This window comes from Anser cygnoides, chromosome 3, assembly GCF_040182565.1.
Source record: "Anser cygnoides isolate HZ-2024a breed goose chromosome 3, Taihu_goose_T2T_genome, whole genome shotgun sequence".
Lineage (NCBI taxonomy): Eukaryota > Metazoa > Chordata > Aves > Anseriformes > Anatidae > Anser > Anser cygnoides.
Window position 1 is genome coordinate 77,928,536 of NC_089875.1, and position 21,542 is coordinate 77,950,077.

Genomic DNA, 21,542 nt, shown 5'->3' on the forward strand with positions numbered 1-21,542 from the left:
GTGTTTGCAGGTTTGCAATTTCATTCCACCTGGCTGCTGGTAGTGTTTGAATGTCATTGTTCTGCCCAAGAATGCTCATTAATGTAACAGAAGCAAACTCATTCTTTCACAGTGTCGCTTTCCCAAATGGAGGTTTTGTTTCTGTTTTCAATATTCATTGATTAATTAACCCACACAGATTATTTTGAGAGCCATGATTCCAGACAAATGAACAAGAGATCACTGGAAGGGTTCCAAGTTCTAACAAATCTAACTCTGTATATTAATTACCTCTTTATTTTGATCCATTATAAAAATACATTGTGCCCACCTTAATATCATAGTGCTGAGCTCTATAGATGCAATAATTAGTGCTGCCAAAAAATGAATGACCAGCATTTAATAACTGAAACTAGCATCAAGTTTTACCACCAAAACAACTGAAAATAAATGTTTGCTTTCCCTTCCTGGACATGTTTTTTCTGTCTGTATCAGGAAGTGGAGCCAAGAAAAAAGGAAGAGTGTGCACGGAGGTTACCAAGGACCTATCGAGTGTCTTCCTGAACTAATGGCTGCCTGTGAAGGAAAAGAGAATGTTTTTGCTTCCATTGTGGACAGTGAATTGCAAACGGCACATATTTCACAGGTAATACTTTCTATACGTGGTCACTATCAGTATGATTGGAAAGGAAGAGTAGTTGGGAAAAGTACTCTCTCAATAGCATGTGATGTTTCGTAAAAAGTGCAACACATTCATTGCTCTAATTTCAAAGGCACTGCTGGCTTTACAGAGGTGCTTCTCAACCTTGTTTTCTCAATATTATTTTCTCTTACTCTCTGTTAACCAGTAACATTGTCTGGTTTATGGCTGATATTAACATATCTCCTTGTTCTAAAGATGCTTGTCCAGGTTGTACAATCCGCTCAGTGTTATCCACCTTTTCATAGCCGGCTATGCACTAGGAATGCATGCATTGCAAATGTCATCATAGCTGGTTTCTGAAGTGGTCTGCCAGACACCTTATATTCTGAGAATACCCTTGGTAAAAGATCCAGCACTCATTTTCTATTTGAAACAGAAAAAGCAGATGAAATTTTCACATTTAACAGGGAAGAGAAAAAATACTATCTCAAAATATTGAGGCTGCACTCAAGTCTTATTTTCAGTTGTTTTTTCAAGCAGTTTGCAGCAAAGGACAGCTATATCCCATAGTATTCATCACATGATAATCCTATTGATTTCAAATAAATGTATGAAAGAGGAAAACTTCAAAAGCTATATTTCACATGATTTTTATTTGAATATTTAAAAGGACAGCAATATGTCCTGTGTTTGACTGTTCAGCTTCAGTTAAACCTTTTACTGATATGCAAACAAGAAGAAAAGTATTTAAATGTCTATAACAGACATCTGCATTTCTAACTAAATTACCATCAAAATTCTGAATTAAGAAAATGTATTGACATCAAAACAAGGCTTTCTTTAACAACAGATTTCTAACATAATACACATTGATTTCAGTCCAACTTTTAGATGTGATAAAAAATTAGAACATTGTTATAATTAGTTCAGGGAGAACTCAGAAGTAAACTTACTTAATTTATTTGCATAAATTGCCATTCTGTTATCTTTAAAAGCAAATGCAAATTGGCTCTGTCTGATATGATGATGGTTATTTGGCTCAAAAGTGCTTCAATTTGCGTAGCAATCTGGTGTCGTCTCTGCAGTGAGGCGATCCCAGGTAACATACAAATCCTGAATTATTCCAGAAATTAGTATGTTTAAAGCATCAATTTAAGTGCTAATTGCAGTAGTAATGAGAAAAAGCAGTACTACTGTGAGATTTGCATCTACTGCCCCATCAGTATGCCTGGAGCGGCTGCTGACTGGCAGAGGATTTGGCTGCTAATTAAATAATTGTATGCATGGCAGTGTTCTCGTCTGATTCAATAGATGAAGATTAATCCTCAGATAAATATGTTTGGCTGGTATTGAAATGTCTTAGCAGTTTCCTCAAAAATAGCTTGTGTGTATGTGGTGTGTACATTCACACTGTGAATGACTCTATGCCTCTATATGTCTATGTTTGTAAATATAGATGCATATAACAGGAAAAAAACATAATGCCTCAGCATTGTATAAGGAGAAAATTTCACTTCTGTGAGTTGGGAATGGCCATACTGGGTATTGCAAAGCCATGACTGTGTTACTCAGGTCATTGCAAAAGTGAAACCTTTATACTAACATTTTATATTTTTATGGCTTTTTTCCAGTAAAAAACTGTCATAATAGCTTGCATAGAATTAAAATTTATATTGAGACTGCCTGTTGAGTACCTTCATATGTAAAGTCTTTTAATGTGCACTTAAACAGGGGCCAATCAAGAGAAAATACCTCTAATAAAGGAAAGTACCTTATGATATAGTTTCTATAATGAAAAAATATAAAATTACAGACTTTAAACCTAGCATTCTGGAATCAGACCTGAACAAAGTCAAATAAAGTGGTAACTATGCCACAAAAATGCCTAAAACATTCTTTTACTTATAAACATTTTACTTCTCACTCATAGTATATTGAACCTGTATCTTAAACCTGTTACTAGCACAAAAATGGTAAAAACAGTTTAAGCTTTATAAATTTGGGGAAGACAGGAAAAGGAAAGAAATTTCACATTTCGAAAGAAGAAAATATCTTTTAAGCAGATTGGTAATTAATTTTTAAATAGCAGCTCTTGAAGCTGCTCATGGATTTGGAATATTAAGCTAAGTCCTGGGGAGATAGTTTATTGGCAAAATTGTTAATGATGTTATTAAAGGTTCATGAAGAATTTCTAATGTGATTATATTTTGAATCTATGGGTTTGAAATAAAAATGTATATATAAAAGATAAAGTTATATAAAGCTAAAGATAAAGCTAAAGATATATATATAGTATATGTAAATTCACCCATTAGGTGCATTGATACATTTAAAAGGAGTGGATGTGTGCTTATGTCATCCTATACAGGGGGGAAAAAAAAAGAAACAGCAGTAGAATTGTCAATACCTAAATGTGGGAGCCTGAGCTTAATTTTCCAAATATTAGTTGCAAGCGTAAACATAACTGAATGTTATCTGGGCTTTAAATTCAACAGTTACTCAAAAACTATTTAGACTGTAACTCTGATCTTTGGCTTTAAGCTTCAAGTTTGTTCCAGTGATTCATTCTGCACTGTATCTTTTTAACAATGCTTTTCAGTTTCTAAGGCAATTAGGCACCTTTTAAAGTACTAAGTTGATATTTGTATTATTGAAAGACAAAAAAGAAATCCCAACATTTAAAGAATATTAGCTCTGCTCTGGTATTACCTGCTTTTACTCTGGAAGTATCTGTGTTTCTGTAATCTTATTTTTCATTTTTGTCTGCTACTACTTGACTTTTTCCCTCAGTAAGAAAAGCATCACTATATTTTATTGAAATTGCATGGATGATAAAAAGCCTGTTGTCAATGGTGCATCAATGATCAAGCTGTACTAACTTTCTCTTCAGTTTTCAAAAACATAAGACCTGGAGAATGACGTATTACAACTGCCTTCTTATCTCACTAAGATGTTATTCAGAGTTACTTTGCTTTGTTTGCACTGTAAAAGCTACATGAGAACATGACAGCCTTTGACACATAAAATATGTAGCCTTGTACGGTATTAACAGGACCAAATCAGAGTCTTCAACAGAGCAACAGGTAACGCCACAAAAGGAGTTAATACAGAATAACCACTTCTGAAATTAAACTTTGTTCTTACATAATCGTAGCAGGCCTTGTCCTGCAACATAGCATGCATAAAAGTTTACTAGATAAACGATATCCAAAGTATAACAAAAGGGGTGGTCACCAGGTTGGTATAGATCAGAGTGCCTCTCCTGAAAACAGCAACAAATGCACTGCTTTGGTGCATGGAGAATCTCAGACAGTAAGTCTGCAAAGTTCCTACAATAAAATTCATCCTAAAAAAAAAAATTTACATTAAACAGAATATTTGCCAGTTAAGGCAACTAATATTTGCCAGTTAAGGCCAGTAACTACACAAGTTGTCTCATCCGGTGTGATCTGCTGGGGATGATTTTTTTTATGGTCTTATGTGTTAAATGTAGCAAAATCTTGGCAACTACTAATTCATTAAGAATGCCTTCGGTGTTTTTTCACCTTCAAGGCACTGCCTTTTTTCCCCTTCTTTTCAGAATTGGGACGGAAAGAAAGCTATCTTTTCCCTTAACGCTCTGGCTGTTATATTCTGTTTTCTGTTACAGTGTTCCCATCTTCTCTAAGCTAAAGCATTCGAACATGAATGCAATTCGTCGGTGTCCTGTTTTACACTGCAGCTCCGCAAGCGCTCACAGCTGGCCCTCCCCACCTTCTCCATTGAACGGACACAGCTGTTCATGCAGCACACACAAGAGGGAAGAGAGAAAGAGATTAGTTTTAGCCTAAATCAGTTTTCTCATTTATTTCAGCCAGGCTATGGTAATGCAGCCATTTTAATCCAACCTAAGTCTGCGCTGCAGCCGAAATGGGCAGTTCTGCCCTCCCCGTGCCATTTTCACCTCTCCTGACCTGGCTCACTGCACAGCTGCACAAATGCTGTGGATGGTTCAAGTGAGGAGGTGGGAAGGAGCATCTGGGGACGAGGGGAGGAGGGATCACATCAGCCCTCTCGCTGACAATCAAAATGGCCTGTGGCCAAGTGGCTAGTGAATGCGTATGCCAGCAGGGGAGGAGGCAGGAGCACTTCTTTCAGGTTCATGCTTATTTAGAGGGCTCACAGGATTACAGGATAGGCTTCCACAATCAGCCTTAAGCTGATCTAAGTTCAGTCACCAAAATGATTAGCAAGCTGATCCATCTAGCTGCACAACCACAGTATGGCAGTGCCAACATACTGAGGATGGAGGGGAGGACAGCTCGCTGTGGGAGAGAGGCACACAGCACCTTTTCCTATGGCAGTGCAATCTTAGGTGTACTCACCCTGGCTGCTGTGTCCCTAATTGTGTATTAACATACACCATTGTTGTAAGGATGAGTCTTGGTAATGGTGTCTCCAAAAAGCAAAATTAACTTCTACTAGGGCTCTAGACCTTCCAGCTCTGAAAAAGTAATCAGAGATGCATCAAGCACAGTCCAAATGAAAACTGATTCTGTTAAAACTCACAGAAGTGAAATTTTCTCCTTATACAATGCTGAGGCATTATGTTTTTTTCCTGTTATATGCACAGAGAAAGCAGTCTAGGAGGTTTCTGGAGAGCGTGGGAGATAGCTTCCTGACGCAGCTGGTCAGTGAACCTACCAGGGGTGGTGCCCCGCTAGACCTTCTCTTCACAAACAGAGAAGGACTGCTGGGAGATGTGGTGGTCGGAAGCTGTCTGGGGCAGAGTGACCACGAAATGGTAGAGTTCTCTATTCTTGGCGAGGCCAGGAAGGGGACCAGTAAAACTGCTGTCTTGGACTTCCGGAGGGCTGACTTTGAGCTGCTCAGGACGCTGGTTGGCCGAGTCCCTTGGGAGGCGGTTCTGAAGGGCAGAGGAGTCCAGGAAGGCTGGGCGCTCCTCAAGAAGGAAATCGTGATGGCACAGGAGCGGTCCGTCCCCACGTGCCCAAAGATGAGCCGGCGTGGAAGAAGACCGGCCTGGCTCAACAGAGAGTTGCGGCTGGAGCTTAGCAGAAAAAAGAGGGTTTATAATCTTTGGAAAAAAGGGCGGGCCACTGAGGAGGACTACAAGGATGTAGCGAGGCTGTGCAGGGAGAAAATTAGAAAGGCCAAAGCTCATCTGGAGCTCAATCTAGCTACTGCCGTTAAAGACAACAAAAAATCCTTTTACAAATACATCAACGCGAAACGGAGGACTAGGGAGAATCTCCATCCTTTACTGGATGCGAGGGGAAACCTAGTTACTAAGGATGAGGAAAAGGCTGAGGTGCTTAATGCCGCCTTTGCCTCAGTCTTTAGCGGCAATACCGGTTGTTCTCCGGACACCCAGTGCCCTGAGCTGGTGGAAGGGGATGGGGAGCAGGATGTGGCCTTCGCTATCCATGAGGAAATGGTTGGCGACCTGCTACGGAGCTTGGATGTGCGCAAGTCGATGGGGCCGGATGGGATCCACCCAAGGGTACTGAGAGAACTGGCGGAGGAGCTGGCCGAGCCGCTTTCCATCATTTATCGGCAGTCCTGGCTATCGGGGGAGGTCCCGGTTGACTGGCGGCTAGCCAATGTGACGCCCATCTATAAGAAGGGCCGGAGGGCAGACCCGGGGAACTATAGGCCTGTCAGTTTGACCTCAGTGCCGGGGAAGCTCATGGAGCAGATTATCTTGAGGGTCATCACGCGGCACTTGCAGGGCAAGCAGGCGATCAGGCCCAGTCAGCATGGGTTTATGAAAGGCAGGTCCTGCTTGACGAACCTGATCTCCTTCTATGACCAAGTGACGCGCTTGGTGGATGAGGGAAAGGCTGTGGACGTGGTCTACCTTGACCTCAGTAAGGCTTTTGACACCGTTCCCCACAACATTCTCCTCGAGAAACTGGCTGCTCGGGGCTTGGACTGGCGTACGCTTCGCTGGGTTAGAAACTGGCTGGATGGCCGGGCCCAGAGAGTTGTGGTGAATGGAGTCAAATCTGGTTGGAGGCCGGTCACTAGTGGAGTCCCCCAGGGCTCGGTACTGGGGCCGGTCCTCTTTAATATCTTTATTGATGATCTGGATGAGGGCGTCCAGTGCACCCTCAGTAAGTTTGCAGACGACACCAAGCTAAGTGCGTGTGTCGATCTGCTCGAGGGCAGGAAGGCTCTGCAGGAGGATCTGCATAGGCTGGAGCGATGGGCTGAGGTCAACTGCATGAAGTTCAACAAGGCCAAGTGCCGGGTCCTGCACCTGGGCTGCAACAACCCCAAGCAGAGCTACAGGCTGGGAGATGAGTGGCTGGAAAGCTGCCTGGCCGAGAAGGACCTGGGAGTATTGGTGGATAGTCGGCTGAATATGAGCCAGCAGTGTGCTCAGGTGGCCAAGAAGGCCAACGGCATCCTGGCCTGTATAAGAAGCAGTGTGGCCAGCAGGTCGAGGGAAGTGATTGTGCCCCTGTACTCGGCTCTGGTGAGGCCGCACCTCGAGTACTGTGTTCAGTTTTGGGCCCCTCGCTACAGGAAGGACATGGACGTGCTCGAGCGAGTCCAGAGAAGGGCGACCAAGCTGGTGAGGGGTCTGGAGAACAAGTCTTACGAGGAGCGGCTGAGGGAGCTGGGCTTGTTCAGCCTGGAGAAGAGGAGGCTCAGGGGCGACCTCATCGCTCTCTACAGTTACCTGAAAGGAGGCTGTAGAGAGGTGGGGGTTGGTCTATTCTCCCACGTGCCTAGTGACAGGACGAGGGGGAATGGGCTAAAGTTGCGACAGGGGAGTTTTAGGTTGGATGTTAGGAAGTACTTCTTTACCGAAAGGGTTATTAAGCATTGGAACGGGCTGCCCAGGGAGGTGGTGGAGTCACCATCCCTGGAGGTCTTTAAAAGACGTTTAGATGTAGAGCTTAGGGATATGGTTTAGTGGAGTACTTAGTGTTAGGTCGGAGGTTGGACTCGATGATCTTGAGGTCTCTTCCAACCTAGAGAAATCTGTGAATCTGTGAAAACACAAGACAGTCTAAACGATACATAAAATATGTAGGTACGAATACTTTAGTCTTTTTCCAAACAAAACATTTCTGTTCCATGCCAGTATTGCCCATGTGACTAAGCCTACTCTCTTCATTCCCAGAAGATCCCATCTGCTGGCACCTTACCAAGATCAATATTCTTCCCTTGTTCTCCTTCCTGCCCTCTACCTTGCTTTTCATACGTTTTTTGAAAACGTCAGTGAAGTGCAGATTTCTCCTTTGTTTTGGGGATGGAAGGGAAGGAGGACAGGGTAGAGGGTGGTGGTTGTTCTAATTCGTTTTCCTTCCAGTGTCAACCTCATCTATTTTTTTCACCCCTAGCGAGGCCACAAATCACTGCCACCATTCCACAGCAAAGTTGCTATTCCTTCTTCCTAAAAGATTTCATCAAGTGAATATGCTGATTTTTACTAAATGAAAGCCTGTGTTACTTCCCTCCATTTTTGTCACAGTTTCTCAGATGTGCTTTTGTTTGTCTGATGGAGACCCAAATGAGAAATACATAGGGTTGCATTTTCAGGATGCTTCACAAATTGCCGCACATTCAGCTACACAAATTGTATGCCTCTAGCAACGGTTCTCTGTGCAAAGATAAAAGTTGAGGGCCTGTTGCAGTTCACAAGAAATGACAGACTTAAGATTCCTCTGGAGGATTGTAAGAAGAAGGGTTCATGAAGATCGATGGAAGAAAACCTTAAAAAAAAAGTCAGGATAACTTTGGATATGCAGTTGAACTTTTGGTTAATTATCTGAACTGATCCTCTGAACTCTCTGAGGTTTGCCCATTGCTAATTAGCACTGCAGTGACTTGTTCTTTATGGATTATGCTAAGGAAGTTTAATTTAAAACTTAATTATACTAGTTTTTAAGTGGCTTATAGGAAAAAAATACTTTAATCGGGAGTGGTAAGGATTTTTTCCTGTGTTCAGACATCAGTAATCTTAGTGAGGCATGTATAATGTGCTTGAGAGTTTCACATTTGTTTTATTTGCTTAGAAGAAATTAGAGTAAGAGGTTAAGAAAAAGTATTTTATGCTTGTGATTTGAAGAGTTGTACTATTAAATATGATATTACAATACCTAATAAATTATTATTAATATAGAATAAGAATATCAACCACACATTGAATTATTATTATGAAGTCATCTGAATTATATAGATTGTCTTGTAATCCACAGGGATCTGTTTTTTCTACAGGCTTGGAATTTCTTGTCCCGTTTGCCAATTCTAAATGTTAGCCTGAGCATTAAGGGCTGTTGGGATGACCCAGTTCAGTCTCAGAACGAAGTGCCTGTTCCTCTGCTGACAACAGACACACGAGATGACAAAAGATGGATCAAATTGCATGCTGATCAAGAATATGTGCTCCAGATAAATCTGCAGAGAACCCAGATGGGGTATCAGGTAGATTAATTTATTATTTCCTTCCCAGCTGCACAAGTTTCCAATAATCCATTTATGCTTTACACAGCATAACAATATTTTTATGGTTTAAGAATTATGTAAATTGTAAACACTTTAAATGCCTTTTCTGTGTTAGTAGTGAAGCAGATGGTTTTTCAGGGTGCAGTAAGACAGTAAATAGACTCTAAAGGTAAAATCCTAAACCAGTTAAAGTCAATGAAAAAAATCTGTCATTATTTTTTGTACAAAACAGGAATTCATAAAGTTAATTTGCTTGGGTACTATAAAGCAATAACAGTAGATATGTTCACTTCACTACCCAAACTCTTACCACTCATATTCTTACATATCCTGCTTCCCCAAATCAGTTTATAAGTGTCCCTATGAAATTCTCATGCACCTCCAAACTGTATACCAGAACCCATACCTATAAATATGTTTCTACTTGTAACACATCCTCAGCCTCAAGGGAAGCTGTAGGAAGAAAAAAAGGTCAGAGCTCCTCCATAAGCCATTCGATTTCAACTGGAAAGAAGGAGGGAGCAGAAGCATTTCATGCAGTGATCACTGTTTTATAAACATCTCCACGAATTTGATCCCTCTTTTGTATGAAACAGCTGGATCAAACTGTTTCAGAAGCTTCGTTGCTTTGGTGGTGTTTTTTTCTTCCATATAAATCTTCAGTAAAACCTTTCCATCTACAGATCACAGAATGAATGCTGATTGAGTATACATCATTTTATCTTCAGCTTTCAGCAGTAAAGTCACTGTCTTAAAGAATAACTGAAATAATCTTTCTTTTTGCTATATCAACCTGAAATAAAGATTTCAGGTGCTTTTTGTTTGTTTGTTTGTTTGTTTTGTCCTTCTATTAATCTTAAACAATATTGTTTAGTATTATTTAAAGACACAAGGTTTACAATTAACCCTTCTGCTGAGAATAGCATTTGGGATGCATTAGATGAAATTACAAAAAGGGAACAGTATTTCCATTCAAGTTGAAATAGCTTACAAAATAAATGGAATGATATCTTGTATTCTGTTGTGTTTTTTTCCCTTTGAACTGTTTTTCTCTGTTTGTTTATTTTGAAAATAAGTCTTCATCTGGAAAGAAATAAAAATATTTTAATTTGCATCTGGCTAAATTATAGTATTATGTAAAAAATCATGTGAGTGTTTTTGTGGTTTTTCATTCAAGGAAGAATGGTATTTTGGAACAATGATTTCCAGTTTTACTAAACTGTTTCTTTTCCCTAACAGGGAAAGCAAGACAGTAAAGCAGTGGCTCCTCGATTCCCCAAAGTTAAAGATGAAGGATGGTTTTTGATATTGGGAGAAGTTGATAAAAAAGAACTAATCGCCCTGAAGAGAACTGGATACGTCAGAAATCGAAATACTGTCTCTGTTGCTTTTTATACTCCAGAGACTCCTGGAAAGTATGACAAATTTAGAAATGAAGTTCTCTTAATGATTCTCTCTTCCAAGTGGCTGAGACTTAATTTCCAAACTAATGATTCTGCTTTTTACATTTTAGGTGTATCTACACGTTGTATCTCATGAGTGACAGCTACCTTGGCATGGACCAACAGTACGATATTTACCTGAATATTATACCAGCTGGTACCTCAGCACAAGCCACAACAGAGGTATCTGATGCTATGAGTCACCTGACTTTAAGCTAAGGTGGTCTGAAAAGTCAGTTTAGAAGAACTGGTCTTTCTGCTAACATATCTGGTCATTCTGGACATCCAAAAAATGCATTTGCCTTAGTGGAACCAACTTCTAACCTCAAGACAACTATGAAATTGAAAGTGACTACTGTATTGACTCTGGTAACACAGAGTTAGCCACAGTGGCCTTACTCCTTTGTAAAGTTTTGTCTTTTTCTTGGTGCATCTTTCTTCTTTCAGAAGTCATATTGATCTCTTTTATTCCTGATAGAGTTGCTGTAATTCAATTTTGACACATCAAAATAAAAGATACTGTAATTTGCGCAAACTTAGGGCTATAGTCTTCATTTTGAAAAGCGCTCTGTACCCTATGTATTAATGTAGTTTAAATAGTCAACTTTTTTTTTTTTAATTTATAGGGAAAAATACAAAAGTTGATCTAAGAAATGCTGAAAATATTGATGGATGTGTTATATTTCATGTTTAATAAATATGTCCATAAAAATGTTTTGCATTCAATTTTTTTTCATTGTAAAACGTATGAGATATATAGTAACAAAATCCTCCTCTTACTCAATGCTACATTCTAAAGGTGATAATCTAAGAGAAAATTTTCAAAAATTTATACTAATTATGTATGCAGTAAGCCTGGTTATAAAGGCATGCTAAACAGTCAAAAATGTTTCCAGTATAGAAATGATGCTATTTATATAGATCATACAGTTTACTCTCTACATATAATACATATACATCATACATATAGATTACATATTTAACAGTTTCTTTAGTGTTTTTTCTTGGGTTTTGAAGAAGTAATGCAAATAAAATTATGTGTCATGGTCTAGGTTTAAGTGCTAGAGTGGGTAACTACATTCTGTGAATAAGGGAGAGCTAGGCTCCAAAGAATGGGAGCAAGAAAGAGTTCTGCCAGACAGCAGGTAGTCTCTAAGAGAGTCCCAACTCTGTGTTGATACCACGGATGCTTATGTCTACAAGACATAAGTCTGAAGAGAGGAGGTAGCAGCATTTACTTTTTGCATAGTACAGTAATTAGACTGCTTACCTACACATCATGAGGTTAGTCTTTTTGTCAGCCTTCAGAGGATTTCAGAAGCTGAGCAAGTACTTGAAAGCAACATATTGCAAAAGCATCATGCAACTTCATTGGGATAGATCTTAAACTCAGTATTAGTATTTGAACTTGTTCAGCTTTGCATTTAGATGATAAACATTACCTCACTGAAGAGTCATTTTGCTATCATTCTCATTGTATTTCACCAGATCAAAGAATACAGCAGAGGTGTAGCCTGGAAACTTCCCCCCAGAAAATAATAGCAGGGTCACCTAGAGCCGTTTGCCCAGGACTATGTCTAGTCAGCTATTGAATATCTCCAAGGATGGAAACTCCACAACCTCTCTAAGCAACCTGTTCCTTCCATTGCTTACAACACCCTCACAAGAAGTGTTCCCTGATGTTAAGACAATCTTCTGTGTTTCCTTTTGTGCCCACTGCCTCTTGTCCTGGCACTGGGCACCACTGAAAAGAGCCGTCTCTTTGCACCCTCCCTTCAGATATTGGTATACTTTGATAAACTCCCCTTGAATCTTCTCCTCTCTAAAGTAAACAGCCCCAGCTCTCTCAGCCTTTCCTCATAGGAGAGGTGCTCCAGTCTCTTCATCATCTTCATGTCCCTACGTTGGACTCTCTCCTTTATGTCCATGTATCTCGTACTGAGGAACCCAGAATTGCACACAGCACACTGGGGTGGCCTCGCCAGTGCTGAGAGGGGAAGGATCACCTCCCTTGACTTTGACCTGCTGGCAACACTATATTACAGGAAAGAGAAGGCTGGCTGATTTCAAAGGGTCAATAGTTAATAATTGATTTGTTTCATATACACCTGGTATTTCTACACTGTGAAAAACATTTTATAAATAATTTGGTAATTGAGTGTTTTCGCAGATCTTCATCACATCACCTGGTGATGTTAAAAATGTTTTTTTTCATTATTGCAGGCTGACTATTGCATAAGAAGATGGGACAATACCATTAATAGAAAAAGTTGTCACTATATCATCAGCCTGATAGGTGATACTCTGGCTTTCTCTGCTTTTTGGACTATTTCCAATATAATATGGACACATAATATATATGTGTCACTCAGCACATAGATTTTTTTTCAAATTTGTAGGCACAAATTTGGTTATTCACACATTTACTTGGTCCTATGCCCATTTTTAAGAGAATTGTATTCTCTAATCTGCAAGTAAATTGTCACAGAAATTAAGTCCTTTCTTTGGGAAAATGCTTGGGTGAAGCAATATATTGTCCCTCAGCAATTTTAATTAATTAGGAAAAGGAGCTATGCCACTCACACAGCATACCAACATGATGATACTAGCTCTTGCTGCTTTCTAAATGTACGTCACAAAATAGTAACTGCGGAGTAGCAGACAATAGCTTCAGTATTCTGTGTTAATCAATTAAAGAAACTCTGCAATGTCATTTGTACCATTTGTACTTTGGTTTGGAAATATGGCATTTAATTTCCTGGTATGATAATTAGTTTTAGAAATAGTTTGGTGAAATCTCTGAATAACATTACAAGCTCTTTTTTTTTTTTTTTTTTTTTCCACAAAAGTCTTGGACACCTGAAGACAAAGTCTGAAGAAATATAGAATAAATTTAAGCAAATAAAATTTTAATTATAGAATCACAGAATTATCTAGATTGGAAAAACCCTTCAAGATCACCAAGTCCAACCATCAACCTGACCTACTGAGTCCCATCACTAAACCAAATCCCTTAGGGCTATGTCCACACATCACTCAAATACCGCCAGGCATGGAGACTCCACCATTTCCCTGGGCATCCCTTTCCAATGTTTGACCACCCTCTTCATGAAGAAATTCTCCCAAATACCCAACCTAAACCTCCCCTGGTACAACTTGAGACCATTTCCTTGCATCCTATCACTTGTTACTTGAGAAGAGAGACCAATATCCTCCTTGCTGCAACCTCCTTTCAGGTACCTGTAGAGAGCAATGAGGTTTCCCCTGAGCCTCCTCTTCTGCAGACTAAACAACCCCAGTTCCCTCAGCCACTCCTCTGCACATGCTCAAGCAGTGAGGGGCCCTAAAACAAACACAATATTTGAGGTGCGGTCTCACCAGTGCTGTGTACAAGGGGAGGATCTGTTCCCTAACCCTGCTGGCCACACCACTTCTAATGTAAGCCAGGGTGCCATTGGCCTTCTTCTGGACACACTGCTGGCTCATGGTCTTCCAGCACCCTGTAGGTCCTTTTCTGCTGGGAAATTTTCCAGTCACTCTTCACCAAGCCTATAATGCATACTGGGCTTGTTAAGACCAAGAATCGCTATTTCCATGAATAAGATTTAAAAAATAATAATAATAAAAAAATGATGTATTTGAAACAGCTGCTTAGAAGGAGCAGTTAGAATGTTTGATCCAGTGATATCTAATGGGGAAAAGTGAGAACAGCTGTCTAACAAAAGTATGAAAATCAAAGACAATAATAAAAATAGAGATAAATACCTCTGAAGTATCCATTATGGATAGATAAGCACATACAGAAAGTTTTAATGTTAAATTCCTCAGTCCAGCTTGCAAGCTTTTTTTTTTTTTTTTTTTTTTTTCCATTCAGGGAGCAGCAGCAGTTAGTGCCTGCCGCTTAGGTATCATGTGTCTTCCAAAAACTGGAAAAAGCAACAGAAAACAAACACACATGCATCTGTGTTTCTACTTCTTTAAATCCTCCTATGCGACTGCACCCTTTCCACCTGATGTACTGATGGCATTACAGCAGCCCTTAGCCCTTAGGTCTGGATACATACAACCATTCCCCATCTCTTCTTAAGGAATTTTTATAATGCAACCTGTTATTTAGAACCTTACTTAAGATTTCAGTTCTAGTCCAGGTCCTGAATGTGTGGCACCATGAAACCACCTTCACAGCTGCAGTCTATCTTCTGTTGTAAATTGAATCTCTGGATGCCCTCATTTCACTCCAATGAATTCAAGGTTTTAGACTGCTGACCCAAAATTCCTCTTCCTCATTATTAGCTTGCTCCTAGAGACCACCATCCTGAAGGGAACTTCAGGAAGTCTGTCATCAACTTCCATCCTGGAGCCTAGTCTAACCCTTGAACATTCACTGAACAGGCTGTATTTAAAGAAATGTAAGCTGGGCAATTCTGATTCCTCTCAGGGTAAGATACCTACATTTAAGTGTCTCTACAGGCACAATCTCCACAGGTGTTAAAGCTCCTGTTAGAGGAGATATGTGATGGATTCAGCTGCCTGCACTGTCTAAACCCTTTTGAAATCACAAACCCACAAGGCTTCCAGTTCCTTTAAGTCTTACTTACGTGGGGTAAGTACACATAGCAATTAGTGAAGACCAGTGCAAGCAGAGCTGTGGAGTGAAACAGTGCTGAGGTCAGCGTTGCCAATCTGCCTGTTCAGGAAAATTAACTATGCAGCTCCAGTGTAGTCCACGTTCCTGGATTGCATCTTCTGGATTAGCGGCAGCTGAAATAAATCCTGTTCCCATGCTTGAGAACACTTTATGGTGTGCATCGACACAGTGGGAGCAGAGCTGTTAAGGGATTCAGCGCAGAAATATGCTTCTAGTCTGTCCCAAAATGCTAATGTAGATGCATCCTACTAGTCCAAGGAGGATGTCTTGGGCACCCTCTGTTGTCCTAAATGACACCAGATGCTAATGCTCAGGTGACTGATTAAGAGTTTTCTGCTTAGAGTGAGCTGAATCACTTGCCAAAATCCAAAGATTCCATTGGAACTCTGTTAAGTGTATTCGTTATGCTGGGGGCTTAGGGGCCTTGGGTCCATTTAACTACGTAGATACTCAAACAGCATCACCTGATTTTAGGTATCCCCTTTTCCAGCTAAATTGCACACCATTCAGCTTGATTGGGCTTGGAGTACTGTGTCCAATTCTGGGCTCCCCAGTACTAAAAAGACAGGGATCTCCTGGAAAGAGTCCAGCGGAGGGCCACAAAGATGATACGGGGCCTGACACATCTTCCCTATGAAGAAAGGCTGAGAGACCTGGGTTTGTTCAGCCTGGAGAAAAGAAGACTGAGAGGTGATCTCATCAATGTGTATAAATACCTAAGGTGTGGGAGACAGAAGGATTTGGCCAACCTCTTTTCAGTGGTTTGTGGGGACAGGACAAGGGATAATGGCCACAAGATGGAGCACAGGAAGTTCCACAACAACATGCGAAAGAACTTCTTCACCGTGAGGGTAACGGAGCACTGGAACAGGCTGCCCAGGGAGGTTGTGGGTTCTCCTTCTTTGGAGATATTCAAGGCCCGTCTGGACACCTACCTGGGCAGCCTGCTCTAAGGAACCTGCTTTGGCAGGGGGGTTGGACCCAATGATCTTTTGAGGTCCCTTCCATCCCCTACAATTCTGTGATTCTGTGATTCTGTGATTTAGCTGCTCACACACAAAGAGCTAGTGTCATTTAATATACAGTATCTCAGCTGGCTTCTACATTCAGCTCCAGAAGCATGCAAGCCATCTGGGGAGGGCTAACACAGGTGAAACGTGATGCTGCTGCTTCTGTCACTCTCTGCGGACGTCTCAGGTAACCTGAAGCATCTGAAATAGCACTAGGAATCTACATTTAGGTAACCAAATTTGGCCCTTTATTACTTGTTTAACTATAGGTGAGCAATTCAGTTGCTTAACTGCACTTAACGCATTTCAAAACCACTGCAGATGTTCTAGTTGCCTCTCCAGAAGACTGCAAGTCTTCCGCAGGTGCTGTGTCACTTCTGCTATCCCCATGCAGATACACCAGTATCAGGGGATGGGTATCTACATACTCAAGCTTAGTTCAAATGAAACGCTATTTGTAAGTCAGAACAAACGTAAGTGTTCAAAATGAAGCCCACGCTATTTGTAAGTCAGAACAAACGTAAGTGTTCAAAATTCTGTCCAAAATTCTCTCTTCCATATCAGAGTGCAAGCTATTTTATGAGAAGGGGGAAATCTGTTTCATGAGAAGAAGTATGTTCTGAAAAAGGGTTGGATGCCATACAATGCCCGGAGAGACACATGAGCTACAAAAAAATGTGAGTAGGGCTGTTGCTAGTCTATCAGTCATCTATATTTAATTCCCACCTGTCTTTTTAAAAAGTACCTTGTAAAATGGCATGTATTTTCAGCACACATTGTATTTCAGCAGACCGTGCCAAGATTTACATCAGCAGAAATCTCGACGCACATTTTGCTGAAGTGCTTTGCAAAAGCTGGGGAACAAGCTAACCAAATTTGCTATTAATGGCACAGACCAGTAGCACTGAGAGGTTAAGCTGCTTGTATAAGGTGTATGAAGGGAACTTTGGAAACAAATTCTACTGTTTGCACAAAATAAATCCCTGGGTAAAAAAAATAATAATAATAATCCTACAGAGGATTCAGTCTAGACAGAAGAAACAAGTTCTGTAGAAAAGGATCCTCTGCAGTGATTACACCATACTGCAATTAAACGTTTACAATATGTCTTGTACACAGATCTTCTAATGAGCTCCATACTGAATCAATCTGATCTGAATATAGCTATCTCTAGGTCAGTAAGCCTTTCTTCTGCAACTCTATTCCTACAAAGTTACAGTCACCCTCTCTGATCTGCCCATTTAAAATTATGATCCTCTCCTGCAGTCTTACTTGCCGAATCGTATTTTCTTTATTTCAAGACTAGATTACCCATTTACCCATCTAATTACATATTGCTAATTAATTCATTACAAATCTCTCCTCATAAATAAATTAAAATCTTTCCTAAGACTACACATTAGGCTTTGTTGCTTCTTTTTTCCTTCAGCTTAGACTTGTCCTACCAAGACTCCGAATAATAACGTCCACCCAAAAGACAAGGCCTGTAGCTCTCCTTGCAGGAGATCCATACAGAGCAGAATTGGCGAGATCCCACTGTACATTGACAGAGGCCACACAGGTGAGAGAAAAAGATAGAAATGAAAAAATATCATGGGAGTGACTTGGAGTGGAGGGAGCATTAATCTAGGTTTTAGAATAGAAATGAGAACTTGGGGGGATAAGGAAACTCAGTAAAGACATTGGCAAGATGTGTTAGAAAAACGGGAATGAAGGATGAAAAAGTGATCTGTGCTGAACATCATCAGTCCCAATAACAAGATTCCCACTAACTGTTATGACAGCAATGGTGAAATTGGGCATTTCTGAAAAATCACGCTCCCGATAACGTGACACATGTACATGTAGCTGTAGGGCTGTGATATTAATGATATTAATTACTGGGAAGAAGAACAGTAGAAAAGGGAGTTGAAAGGGAGTCGAAAGGGAGTCGAAAACCACCATCAAACCATGCTCTAAATCTACAAGAATGTGATAACAGCATGCTTCACACCAGAGCAAGTTTGAACCTTGGAATGGAAACAACTCAGTTTCTACATGTACTGCTAATGTAGGAAAATTAAGCTTATGTACTTGACAGTGATACTTTCTTCTGGCTAACAGGATTAAATTGTTTCAGGTGCCAATAACACATGGTGAGTTCCCATAATGTATTTGTCAGCAAATCCGACTAATTAGGGACTAATTACTCATTGTAGTACCCCAGTGATATCAGGTTCTAATAAACTGTCATCTTTGTAGCTGTAAAGATCCCACAATTAAGCTTTATTTTATTTTCTCAAGTAATTGCAATGACTAAAGAGACAGCTGGGAAGAAAGACCGCAAGGTTTCTACCATCTCCATTAACAGGCCCTTTCACTCACCCATGCCAAACCAAGATTTGTCCCCAAAGTTTTTTGGCTATTTTGCTCTATCTAAAATACAACATAAAACAGAATTCAACTCCACCAAGAGAGATTGCTTGACTAAGAGTTTACCCCAGCTCCAGTGTCCTGCTGCTTCTTTGCGTGGCTCTGCCCTGTCCCATCCTATGGGAGCTGTGGTCTCTCATTTTGCACTCGGACCAAGTGGGAGCCCTTAAGTGCCAAGTCTGTAGCACAGAGGAAGTCCTGGCCCGTGATTAGGTTCCTGCATGCTGAGATCTCCAAATAATTGCAAAAGGCCCCACTGTGCTCAAAATATGAGGCCATGTTACTCAAGAATGTATCAAGCAAGAGAGGTGCAAAATCCAAAGCACTGTTAGCTGTGTGATTAAGGCAAATGCCAGTTTAATTTTAGATTTCAGTTCTGAGAGACTTGATTCAAAGAGGGAATGAGCTAATCTGGGAAAAGAGGGATGGGGAGATTTTTCAGTTCTTCATGGTAATGAAATTCTCAGAACCAACCAAGGTAAACTAGTCTCAGGCCATATCCATACATGGGATGCACATCTGGTTGAGTACAAGTTCTGCCTTTTTGCATCTCAAACATTTTTACCTGACTCCTACAGGCAAACACTGACAAAAATCTCTCAGCCTTATCCTTGCATATAAGGATAACAAATGTGTACCTTTGGGGAGAAGGCAGCTCAGAGTAAAATCATCCACCTGCCTGGATGAAATTCTTTGCTTTTACCTGTTCTAAGCATATGTCAAGTTAATTAATTTAAGCTCTAAGCTATCCAGATCCCGTTACTCTAAATGAATATACGAATTTGCTGTCTTTAAAAATATATACTTGGGCAAGAGGCTGTGCTGAATTATTAAAAAAAAATAGAAAAGAAAACATAATCAAATGATGACTGAAAGCAGTTGTAATGGAAAAAGAGAGTGAGCTAATCAACGAATTCACTTTGCTGAGCCCCACAGAGCCAAGAAATGCTATCGCTCTCCTGGAATTAAATATGTCCATTTATAAAGCAATGAGACATACAGCAATGACATTCAAATTCCTTAGGTGCTTAAGAGCAGGAGAAATGACACTGGGTTATAAAAGCTGAATGAAGCAAGATCGTACAGTTGCAATATAACTCAGGAGGTAATGATTTTTTATTTTGTTGATGTGTGATGTGCTTTTCTGTTTATCTTTTGGGAAGGATGGAAAAGCAGGTCTCTGTGAAGCATCTTTGGCACCTGGATACAATCTGGACGTCCCTGGAAAATTGTCACAGAATGGCAGTGCAATGACAGCTTTTCCCTTTTGTAGTTGAAACCAAAATCTCTGCGTCAAGGTTACTCTGTCCTCTGAGACCAGAAGTACTCTCTGAGCATATGGGAGTTTTGTTCAGGCCTGGTATGCTGACTTAACAGACTTTGATTCAGGCTGTTGGAACTTAAACTGCCAGTTATTCTACCTTGCTCAAGACAGCAACAGCAAACATAAACGTTATATGTCAAATATGTACTTGTTCCTTCATTGTTTTGAAGTTGGAAGAATGGGACAAAATTCTAATGACTTTGCATTTAGGCAGTGCATTTTTTTATTTTTTATCTTTTCTAAACTTAAAATATTAAAGGCTTTCTGTAGAACACCGTGGCCCAGACCTTCTGATACTGGAATCTTTGTCCCACCAAAAATAAAAAAAAAAAAATAATTGGGAATCACTCATCAGCAATGGCAAGAGAATTTGCCCAGAGAGTTGCTCTGATGCACTGCTTTGGCAACAGGAGCCTAAATTTCTATTGCAAACTTAAATGCACCTCAACAACTACACTGAACCTTGTCCAAAATTTTCTCAAGACCAGGGTCCTCAAGGAATGTGGTCTTAGTGGACCTTTAAGAAATAGTTTTTTAAAGAAATAAAGGGTCCAGATGAATTGCTAGAATATTCTATTCTTTGTAAACATAAAGCAAACCATAAAATGAACAATTTCACCAAAAGAACACTGTCTAGAATGCGCAACACTTTTTATCATTTAAAAAATATGTAGCGCCTACATATTTGTTTAAAAGTCTTGGGAAACAGATAGATTAATTTATTTAAATCAGTGGAAATTTGGGAAATATTTGTATTGCTAAGGAGACAAACAGAACCTGGAACAAAATTCCAACATTAAATGACTGAAAAATAAGCTGAAGTTTCTTTTCTGATGATGCATTACCCTTTGCTTCAAAGATCGGAGGATAAAATGCATTCTCAATGTATATTATTAGCAGATCAAATTTAGTTTCTGCTATTACTTTCAAAGGATTTGGTGAACAGACAGTAGCATTAGTATTATCTATGCCTTCACTCAGACCTAGGGCTCAAAGATTAACAGCTGCAGATTTTATAACAATTCTAATTCGGGGATAAATCTTATTTTCTTGAATTGGACGGGTAGGTAATATCCTAAAGTTATTTAATTCTTAGGAACCATTGACTTTACAGGAATAGACTAAGAACTCATGACCATGAAAAATTGCTAATTGGATGAAATTAGATGAAAAAAATACCTCTAATGAGAAAAACAGAATAAGAATCCCATCTCCAAGGAGAGAGAGCTTTGAGTCATGCAGACATGGCTGCTGTGAGGCAAAAGTCCTGCTTGTTTTTATTAAACAATCTCATCTGCTTTCATTACATCAAATTATTTCTGTACGATGGCACAGCTTCAACAGAAGCATGCCTCCATTTATGTAGTGATTAGGGCATATTAGGGGAAAACATGGTCAGAAAGGGGAAGAAAGACCTAAAGGGGGGAATTTTGTGTGGGGCAGATGGGATAGTGGACCACAACTAATTTTTGAAAGAGAAAGAGTGAGTCCTAGCTCTTGTTCTGAAAGACAGCGAGCCTCTCATTTCAGGGGAAGGTTCCAAGCAATGTATCCTAAATAGACAAGCACCTCTCCTGGTGTCTCAGGCAAGGTGCCAAATGTAAGCTATGTTTCCATGTTCCAT

At 40.1% G+C, this 21,542-nt stretch overlaps 1 protein-coding gene across 3 annotated transcripts in view; it reads left to right on the top strand.

Moving 5' to 3' along the window:
- ASCC3 (activating signal cointegrator 1 complex subunit 3) overlaps positions 1-11,236 on the top strand; it is a 286,385-nt gene extending 275,149 nt beyond the window's left edge. For all 3 annotated transcript variants that reach the window (XM_066994480.1, XM_048066536.2, XM_066994481.1), the window contains 4 exons: positions 475-625; positions 8,855-9,061; positions 10,322-10,497; positions 10,596-11,236. In XM_066994480.1, coding sequence (XP_066850581.1) covers positions 475-625; positions 8,855-9,061; positions 10,322-10,497; positions 10,596-10,743 — 682 coding nt within the window. In that variant the 3' untranslated portion in view covers positions 10,744-11,236. The remainder of the gene's footprint in view (positions 1-474; positions 626-8,854; positions 9,062-10,321; positions 10,498-10,595) is intronic.
- The last annotated feature ends 10,306 nt before the right edge of the window (positions 11,237-21,542 follow it).